The sequence below is a fragment of the Mastomys coucha genome, unplaced genomic scaffold (assembly GCF_008632895.1).
Source record: "Mastomys coucha isolate ucsf_1 unplaced genomic scaffold, UCSF_Mcou_1 pScaffold12, whole genome shotgun sequence".
In the NCBI taxonomy this organism is placed as follows: domain Eukaryota; kingdom Metazoa; phylum Chordata; class Mammalia; order Rodentia; family Muridae; genus Mastomys; species Mastomys coucha.
In genome coordinates, this window is record NW_022196894.1 from 33,776,542 (window position 1) to 33,787,234 (window position 10,693).

Genomic DNA, 10,693 nt, shown 5'->3' on the forward strand with positions numbered 1-10,693 from the left:
AAAAAAAAAAAACAAACCCACAAAAACAAAAACAAAAAAAAAACCCAAATAGTTATTAATCTTGCTGATAGGTATCTAACAACCCACTTTGTTATAGAAATCTGCTTTAGATTTTGCAGTTAGGTATCTAGCAATTCATTTTGCTATGAGATCAAACATTTATGGGTCTTAACAGACAGGTGCTTAACTCCCAGTTCGGTTAGAACAAAATAGCTATGCATCATATAGGCAGGTACCTAGCAACCTCAACTTTTCACCTAGCCAATTTCCTGGTCCTGAGAGCACCTGTACTCCCCAGGTGACAAAGCAACCCTACCCCCTCCCCTTTCTCCCATCTTCTTGTGTATATATATATGACACTCAGTATATAACCTGAGAAAAATTAAAATTTGTCAGCTTGCTGGCCTTCTTTGTGTCTCTTGCCCCTCATTCTCTTCCAGGTGAGGGCCGGGGCATGTAACTAAACATGCTGACTTCAGCACCCGACAGATCCTTCAGTCACTAGGAAACACGATAAACAGTTCCCTAACACTCTGTTCTGGGTACTCCAGAGAGGGAACATGTAGTCAGCAGATTTTACACAGAACTCGAATGCACTCTGCTTTTCCCTCTACAGACCAGTAAGAAACGCAGGCTGCATACAACCCTCAGCTCAGCACTCACGAGACTGTCTCTGGGATCTCTTCCTCCTTCTTGAAGCGGCCTGACCACAGCAGGATCTTCTTTTCAAAGTCTGTGGGCTTGTGCAGTGGCACTCTGTGTCTGTAAGAGTCTGTGAGAAAAACCAGGTAGGAATTTGGCTTGAGACTTTAATGTTCAAATCAAGCAATGAAAAAAAAATGCTGTTTGTATCTTTGAGTTATTCATTTAACACAAAACCCAGAACTTCATGTTATGTGAATAGCATTGCACAGAATACCTTGTTTCCCAGATGACATTCCACACACTGTGGGGACTAAGGCAGAAGGTAAGGAGGCCCAGCCACTGTACAGTGGAAAGATGGGATGGAAAGGATGAGCTGAGATGACCAGCAAAGCTTGGCTGCCTCCAGGACAATAATCCAAAGGCGAATTAGTTTACATTACTTTAGAAGACCTTCAACCACAAGCTAAGGAAGAGGTTTTCTTGATGCTGTCTCCTAATGTTGGGGACTGGTTCTAAGTCTTTCAATTAATCTGGCCCCCAAAATTGGGAATCTGCGAGTCCTAACAGTGAAACAGTAAAGGTCCTTGTCCCCAATTAGTTTTTGATTGATCAATAAAGAGCCAACGGTCAATGGCTGGGATGTAGACTGAGGCAGGACCTTTGGATTTGCATGGGCTAGGAACTGGAAGAGAGAAGAGAAGAGATCGCCATGATGAGGAAGAGAGACCTAAAGGCCCACGTGTGAATCAGGGAAAGCAGCCACACAAGCCACTTCCTCAACTGTGTTTGAGTAGTGGAGATGAAATATAGATTGTAGGGCTGGAGAGATGGCTCAGCGGTTAAGAGCACTGACTGCTCTTCCAGAGGTCCTAAGTTCAATTCCCAGCAACCACATGGTGGCTCACAACCATCTGTAATGAGATCTGACGCCCTCTTCTGGTGTGTCTGAAGACAGCTACAGTGTACTCACATAAATAAAAATAAATCTTAAAAAAAAAAAAAGATTTTAAAAGATGTTAACTCAGAAGTTCCAGAGGGGAGTGTTTGCTAGCAGGGGAAGGATAGTAACTGCCCAGCCTCTGAGCTAGTCAGGGTACGTCAACAATAACTGGTGTGTGTGTCTTTCATTCTTGAATCCAGAGGGCTCTGGCGGTTGTGCTGGGAGCACAACCTGCCGGGAGTACAAAGCAGTTTACCTAATTTCTACTACACCCAAGTGCAGGGGTTACAGACTCCAGCCACCACAGCTGGCCCTGGGCACTACTTAGTCTTCACACAGAGGGGAAGAATGTAGATTGGGCAGAAAGTCCAAGCAGGAGGGAGCTATGACAAAAATTACGGGATAGGCTCTGAACCAGAATTAAAGCAGGGAAGGATTCCAGAAGAACCTCTCAAACCCAGGGGATATGAGACCAACAGTTAGCCAAAACATCATGAAGATAACCAGTTAGGGAGGAAAGGGGCACAAACGCCATCTTAGATTTGTTCAAGTCTGAAAGCATGAATGTCCCCTGAGAAGGTCCCAAAAGGACAAAAGATAATCCTCTTTCTGTGGAGGGTGAGCCACCGAGGATGCCTAAGGACACTCCCAGGAGGAAGCTGCAGACAAGTACAGCTGCCGTGTTACAGCTGTGCACCGCCCTCCTCCCCACAGTGGTGGCAGGGATGGGAGCTTACTTAGCCTCAGGTATGTAGAACAGATATGGCTCAAGTCAGTGCTAAACCTAGAACTCATTATATTTCACTCCAAACATAATAGCTTGATGTGGCTGAGATGACTCAGTTAATCATGAGGAATGAGTTCAATCTCCAGAACCTTCCAAAAAAAAAAAAAAAAAGTGAGGAGTGAGGGTGTACACCTAGAATCTCAGTCTGGGGAGGCAGAGGCACTGGCTGGCCAGCCAGTCTGCAAATGGTGAGCTTCAGATTCAGTGAGAGCCCTTGTCTCAAGAAATAAAGTGAAAATGGCTGAGAAAGACCTGCAGCCTACACACACACACACACACACACACACACACACACACACACACCCGCTGTGCATTGTGAACAAAACCAGTAACATGCACAGTAAGAACGGCAAAGCTACATGACTGAGCATGATGTGGGAACACTGGCCTACCTCTTCAGGTTCTTCTGATTGTAAATAATTCTAAGGGGTAAGGAGGGAGGGGCTACCTATTCCATAAATGGATAAAGCAATAAAAACTTACGGGTTGGAGCTTTGGGACTTTCCTGTGGCTTGGTGCAGAATCCACTGATCCTCTTCAAGTCAGTGTTTCTGGTAAACCTTAGAGACGAGGAAGCATTTCTTTCATATAACCTAAAACAATGTCCTAAAAGAGAGATACATATTTTAGAGAGAAAGTCTGAGGCTTTTTGAAGATGAGAAACTCTTGCACGTGGCCAAGTGTGGTGGTGCAGGCCTGTAATCTCAGCAGTTGGAAGGGATAGGATCAAAAGTCTGAGGCTAGCCTGGGCTACATGGAGTTTCAGGCCAGCTATATAGCAAGACCCTGTTTACACCACCCCACACCCCAGAAGGACAAGTCTGCAAGTTTTCATTTATATATACAAAACACAAATTAACTCGTAAAAGGTGGATGTGGTGACACAGTCCTTGGAAGGCTGAGGCCTAAGGATTTCAAATTCAAGGCCAGCTGGAGTCACATAGAGAGCCCAAGGTGAGCCTGGGCTACTCGATCTCAAAGAAACAAGCAAAGAAAACAGACAAAAATTCAGCTCTCTTAGAAAATATAAGTTAGCTTGTTTAGAAAATAGAATCTAGCGGGGCCAGCCTGGTCTGCAGAGTGAGTTCCAGGACAGCCAGGGCTATACAGAGAAACCCTGTCTCAAAAAAAAAAGAAAATAGAATCTATGTAAAGCATAGAAGCCACACACATGGAGGAAAGATGAACATACCTAAGACGTTATGCTTTAAAATACAATTACTTTGCTGATAAAGACACTAGAAATTAGCTGGGTGGTGGTGGCACACATCTTTAATCTGAGTTTGAGGCCAGCCTGGCCTACAGAGTGAGTTCCATGACAGCCAGGGCTACACAGAGAAACCCTGTCTCGGGAAAAAAAAAAAAGAAACTAGAAATTTATAGCATAACATTTTCTTAGTAAATTCTAAGCAGGTACTGTCCACACATGTATAGTTATGAAGGCAGCATGGCAGTATTACTCTTGTCTCTTAAAGACAGGCAACTGGGGTTTAAGAGTCAAGCTAGAGTTTATATTTATTTTATGTGAGTACACTGTAGCTGTCTTCAGACACACCAGAAAAGGGCATCAGATCTCATTACGGATGGTTGTGAACCACCATGTGGTTGCTGGGATTTGAACTCAGGACCTTCGGAAGAGCAGTCAGTGCTCTTACCCGCTCAGTATCTTCATATATACTTCTTATTGCACCACACGAAGACCTGGTTGTCATGGGACATGGTCTCATCTACCTGGAATCCCAGCACTTGGGAAACAGGCTGAGGAACCCTGAATTCCAGGTCATTCTCTGCTACATGATAAGTTGAAGGCTATTTTGAGACTTGTCAAAGAGTACTAAGCCTCTTCCTACCCCATTCCAAGCCCTGTAAGTTTCTGCCATTTAGTGATAGTGAACTGAGCAGGTTACCCCTTCCAAGTTCCCATCCACCCCTCCTTTGTGTGCTCACAGAGGTCACCGCTCCCTACTGATTTCATCTCGGATTGCCGGAAGGCAGCACCCTCTCCACACCATTTGGCCCTTAGGTATAGGGTCAATAGGACTGTGGAATAAGTGCTTGCACAAATAAACATATGTACACAAGGGTGCACACACACACACACACACACACCCCTTCTTCTTACAACCTGTGCAGGTGACCTTCTATGTAAAAGCAGTGTAAGCAGTACCCGCACCATAAGGTGTAAAGCTTCTATTATCTGGCAGTCCTCAAATGTTCCCATCTTTGGTTTGGAGGGACCTTTGAAGTGGCTCCCGAGTTCCTTCCACATGAGATAAGTGGTTGCTGACAGCTTCCTTCCTCTCTGACAACATGTTCCAGACCACTCTGGATGTTCCGCCCCTAACTTGAAATTACACATTCCTCTAAAAGGATCTGGGGGATGGTATTAGAGACCCCATAGGGACATTTATGGTTTGTCACCATTCCAAAGCCTTTTTGGTGAACAAAGCTAGTGTCTTAGGATTACCATTGGCGTAATGAAACACCATGACCTAAATGAAGCAAATTGGGGAGGAAAGGGTTTGGCTTACACTTCCACACTGGAGTCCATCACTGAAGGAAGTCAGGACAAGAACTCACACAGGACAGGAACCTAGAAGCAGGAGCAGATAGAGAGGCCATGGAGGAGTGCTGATTACAGGCTTGCTCCTCAAGGCTTGCTCAGCATGCTTGCTTTCTTATAGAACCCAGGACCACCAACCCAGGGATGACACCATCCACAATGGGGACCGGGCCCTCCCCCATCAGTCACTAATTAGGAAAATGCTTACAGTCTGATCTTATGGAGGCATTTCTCAATTGAGGTTCCTCCTTCCAGATTACTCTAGCTTATGTATTAACAAAAAACTAGCCAGCAAATAGATACCTTCGTTAAAAGAGACTTTTAAGAATATATTTTAGGGCTGGCGAGATGGCTCAGCGGGTAAGAGCACTGACTGCTCTTCCGAAGGTCCTGAGTTCAAATCCCAGCAACCACATGGTAGCTCACAACCACCTGTGGTGAGATCTGATGCCCTCTTCTGGTGCATCTGAAGACAGCTACAGTGAATTATGCTGGAGCAAGTGGGGAGGGGCTGGAGGGAGCAGGGACAGGAGCAAGCAGAGTTCCTGAGTCCAATTCCTAGCAGCCACATGATGGCTCACGGCCATTTGTGTAGCTATAGTGTACTCATACACATAAAATAAATAAATAAATCTTAAAAATATATATATATATATTTTAGCTGGGCGGTGGTGGCACATACCTTTAATCCCAGCACTTGGGAGGCAGAGGCAGGTGGATTTCTGAGTTTGAGGCCAGCCTGGTCTACAGAGTGAGTTCCAGGACAGCCAGGGCTATACAGAGAAACCCTGTCTTGAAAAAACAAAACAAAACAAATTATATATTTTTTTTTTCAGAAAATTTCACCTTCTATATGAATAATTTAACCATAATGAGTAAACATAATTAAAAGCAGAGATATCCAGAAAGTTTTAATACGAGTGGGAAAACAGGGAGTCACAAAATGTGAGGTCATGGCATGAGACAGCAGGTTCCTGGAGTGGGGACTGTAGAAGAGCCCAAGTCTAGGGACAAAGGAAAAAGGGAGATTCTAGGAGGTACCACTGAGCAAGAAAGCAAGCAGGAAGGTGCACGTGATGAATCTAGCCGGGCCCTGGCACTCTCTGATGCTCTGGAAGCAGAAACGGAAGGCCAAGGACTAATCTTCTGTACAGGAGCTCACAGCTCTATGGGCACACGTGCAGTGCATTTGCTAGAGGACAGAACACCTGCCTGAGACTGGAGCAGTGAGAAGGAGAGGTGGCTTTAACTGTAGCCACTCTGTCTCCTCTGCTCCCTCACTCATATGAACCCCCAGTCTCTATGGATTCCTGAATTTGTCTTCATAAGGGATTGGAGGCTGTAGCTTTCTTTTGATTTTTTTTTTTTTTTTTTTTTTTTTTTTTTTTTTGCTGGACTGTACCAGATAATACACCCTCATTAAGGGAATCGGGAAGTGTTTTGAACCGGGAATCTCACTATGCAGCTCAGGCTGGCCTCAAACTCTCTGCCCTTCTGCCTCAGCATCCAAGTACTGGGTTTCTATGTGTATGCCACCAACCAATAATAAGACCTATATAAGACTTGCTTGAAAGGTCTTGTCTTTTCTTCCCTTCCTTTTTTCCTTTGCCCTACTGGGGTCGCAGCCCACATCCTTAGTCATACTAGGTAAACACTTTACATTTTTACATTGAGTTCTAGCTGCAGCCCTTTCCTCTACCTTGAGAGTTGTAAAGGTCTACTTCTAATTCTCCTTAAGTGTTTGGGTCAGAGTTTCAAAATATTATTTTGGCTCAGTTTCAGTAATTTTTGTTTTTTCTAGGTATGTCCTTTTCATCTACTTTATGTAATTTTGGGCATATAATTACTTTTAGTATTATCTTGTATTCTTCATGTATTTGGTTGGCCATAGACATTTCTGCGTAGTTTCGTGCTCACCTGATAATTAGACAAAGTTTCCCACTAATAAGTCTGGGAGCCTTTGCTGCCAACCCCGAGGGGTGAAGCCCATCTCAACGCCAGGCAGGCAGCACCCCGACCCCCAACTTACACAGAGCCCCAGTGAGGCAAGTGTGAGGGTAGGAGCCTCCCTCGGCCTTCCCTGACGCACAGACTCTTTCCTGCACTCCATCCCAGCAGCGCACCCACCTGACGCACAGACTTGTTCCTGCACTCCATCCCAGCAGCGCACCCATCGCAGCTTGTTAGGTCAGGATGAACGCCTTCCCTAGCTTTTCCTTCTAGATGCTCGTGTTTACTCAGCCACTCTGCACCACGCTAAACAAGCACCACAGTTTTCCATAAATGTCCCAGAGACAAAGCTGTTTGCATAGCTTAGAATCGGGTGAAAACGAGCCTTGTGAGTGGAAAGTTCCTGTGAACTGCTGCACAGATCAACTGATTAAGAAATCTCTGGGGTTTGGGTGCTGGTGTTCCATGGTGCTGTGAAGCTGACAGGGGAATGAAGCAAACCTAAGTCTCAGGGTTCTTAACACAGTTCACTCACTTTTCTTCAATCAATGTTCCTTAGATCATGAGGCCTTACAAAACCCTGGCAGCTTTCATTTACACAAAAACAGATGCCCTTACTGACTGACACAAGAGAATCTGGCCCTTGGTGCAAAGCCACCTATTAGGAGCAGTCACTGCTCCTAATGACCCTGCTCATTTCGTCTTCTAGGTCTGTGATCACAGCAGCACCATGACCACCTCAGCATTGGTGACCATAGTGATGCCAGCAGGTGTCACATGTCAAAGGAGATGAACTGCAATTGCTCTCGCTTGCTCATTTTGAATGTGGTAATGCAATATTACAGAACCAGAGCTGATCTGATTTGAGGGCAAATTGGAAAAACAAGTGGCAGCGTCTGGCAGATGTGACTCACAGCAGGCTCTACCATTTGGATCACTCAAAAGTAATCTTTAGAGCAATCTTCAGCGCTACCCCAAGGGGCCAGAAGTCTGACAAAGGTAGACCAGGTTGTGAGGGTGTAAGAAGAGACTCAATAGTTCTTCCCAGGACAGACATATCCCCTCAGACTTTAGTGTCAGAGTCAGCTGCAGACCTGTTTGAAGCACACCACACAGCTACTGACCTCAAGTGTCTGTCTCTTCTCTTTTTAAATCTCTTCCCCCTCTTTTCATCCAGAGCCTCATGATGTATCCCAGGCTGGCTTTGAGCTTATAGAAACCCCTCCATGGCTGGGATGACAGAATGAACCATCATACTCAAATGTGAGGTGCATTTCTTTTTTTTTTTTTTTTTTTTTTTTTTTTTTTTTTTTTTTTTTTTTTTTTGGTTTTTTTCGAGACAGGGTTTCTCTGTGTAGCCTTGGCTGTCCTGGAACTCACTCTGTAGACCAGGCTGGCCTCGAACTCAGAAATCCACCTGCCTCTGCCTCCCAAGTGCTGGGATTAAAGGCGTGCGCCACCACCGCCCGGCATGAGGTGCATTTCTAACAAGCTAGCTAGACTGCACTTTGAGAACTTAGTACCCCACCCCTACAAATGGTGGTGAAATAATAACATAAAATTTAGCATTTCAATCACTGTTGAGCACCTGACCCAGCTTCACTGTGTACATTCATTGTTGTTCCACCATTACAACACCCATCTCTAAGGCTGTGCTAAACCAGGGAGCCTCGGGTTTAAAGTGAACCTCAAGGACACACCCCACATAATGCTGTCCCATTCCTACCCACTGGAAGGCTAGACAGGAGCAAGGTTGTTAACTGGAGCTCGGTAGACAGACTATTCTCTAAGTGGAGAAAGGGGCAAAGGCAGTAATTATTTCCTTGGTGGCCCCTTTCCAAAGAGAATAGAAGAAGATAAACTGACACTTGTTCAGTTCCAGCAGTGATAATAAAAGCAAAATTACTGCCTAGAGTGTACAGTGGTCATCAGCCACATAAATGCATGTGGAGACCTTTATTCATTCACCCAGCAGATAGTAACTGAGTATGTACTATGTATATATATATACAGGACACTTTGGCAATATAAGGGGCAGATAAAAATCTGTGCTATTATGACTTTCATTCTTGTGTGAACACACACACACACACACACACACACACATCAGAAGCTCACTGCTGAAGAGAAAAAATATAAATGAAGGGGTCATTGGGACATGACGTGTATTTGAAATGAGTATGTGTGATATTTCAGAGTTAGTCAGGAACATCTCTTTGAGAATGTCACTTGTAGGTTCAGGGACCACAAAGAGGCCACTGAAAGTAGAAGGGCGTAAACGATGGGGGAGAAGTAGAATATGAGGCCAGAGATGTACCCAGGACAAAAATGGGGCTGGAGATTTGAAGTCATAGTTACCTATATCAGAAACACCACCAAACCAACCAACCTTCCTTCCTTTCTTTCATTCATTCCTTTATTTATTTTGGTCTCTCAAGACAGGGTTTCTCTGTGTAGCCCTAGCTGTCCTGGAGCTCACTGTGTAGACCAGGCTGGCCTCGAACTCAGAAATCCACCTGCCTCTGCCTCCCAAGTGCTGGGATTAAAGGTGTACGCTACCACTGCCGGGCTACTGCCCAACCTTTCTTGCTGTCACTCCATACTGTATGATAAAAACTTATCCTCTCTAAAGGATAAATGCCGATTAAAACATACACACATACAATATTTATACACTGTAGAAATATAACAGATAAGCATACAAATAATTTTCAAATGTTATTACTGAAAACAATCACAAACTACTTGATGGGCTCCTGATTTTGATTTTATCACGAAATGAGAGTACAAACAAGCCACGTTTCATTAACTTTACTGTTTGGTCCCTAAGATATAAAACACATTGCCCCAGATATCCAAGACAGAAATTTTCCATTCTCTGGTGGATCAAAATTACAAACACAGAAAACAAAGGAAAAACAGCCCTTTAACCCGTGGGTGCACTGAAGCCTGGCCTGTCCCTGGCTGACCAATCGGTGCTCGGTCCCCAGAGCCCTAGCAGGAAATCCAAAAGAAGGCTCATGGCTGTCTGTAAGGCTCTGACTAGACCAAAGTGACCAAACTGCTGGCTACTTTTAAGAGTAGAGGTTCTCACAGTAGTTATGGGTGGGTCTGAGGATGGATACTTCTAACATGTCCTAGAGAGCTGATACAGCCTGTGCAGGGACTCACAGTTTGAAAAACTCTGCCACACAAGTACTGCTGCTAACTGGTAGGTGGGGGTGGGGTGGGAGATGAGGCTGGCTGAGGTGCTGGCTTCTTTCCTGGTTGTCCTTTTGCGTAAAAATCTGCTTCGGTCCAGGATGACACATGGATAGAATTTTGATTTTGAATCTCAGCCTTCCTTAAAGATCCTTAAAGATCTTCTTAGAGATAACTCACCACAGAGCAGCCTGGGACATGACTAATCTCTAGTGATCAGTGAAGACAGATGAGAGTTCAGTCAGCGTCCATAAAGTGTTCCTCTACTTGGTGTCAAGATCTGTTGCTGGCTATGAAGTCTTTACTTTAAAAAGCCACAGCACTTGTCAAAACTACTAAAACTGCATTACAAAGAGCAAAAATTTAAATATCAACCAGTACATCTCTGATCCACATCTTTGCTTCCTCCCAGTAAGCACTTGACTGGCTGGAATCAGTAACACTTCAGGTGGCAGGGGCACGTTAGTCTCAGGTCCTGCTTCCTCACCACCACTCTCTAGCACAAGGAATCAGAGCTCCTCAGGAAGGGACAGCAGAGATACACAAAGGCACAGGGAACACAAGGAAGATCTGGGACATCTTTTATTCCAAAAAGTAAGAAACTGCT

General features: G+C 44.7%; 1 protein-coding gene across 1 annotated transcript in view; it reads right to left on the reverse strand.

Annotated features, from left to right (window-relative positions):
- Positions 1 to 10,693, reverse strand: part of Fam162a (family with sequence similarity 162 member A) — a 29,683-nt gene that overhangs the window by 7,922 nt on the left and 11,068 nt on the right. Inside the window, exons 2-3 of the mRNA XM_031363798.1 lie at positions 2,856 to 2,978; positions 664 to 772 (exon numbers count right to left, since the gene is read on the reverse strand). Coding sequence (XP_031219658.1) covers positions 664 to 772; positions 2,856 to 2,978 — 232 coding nt within the window. The remainder of the gene's footprint in view (positions 1 to 663; positions 773 to 2,855; positions 2,979 to 10,693) is intronic.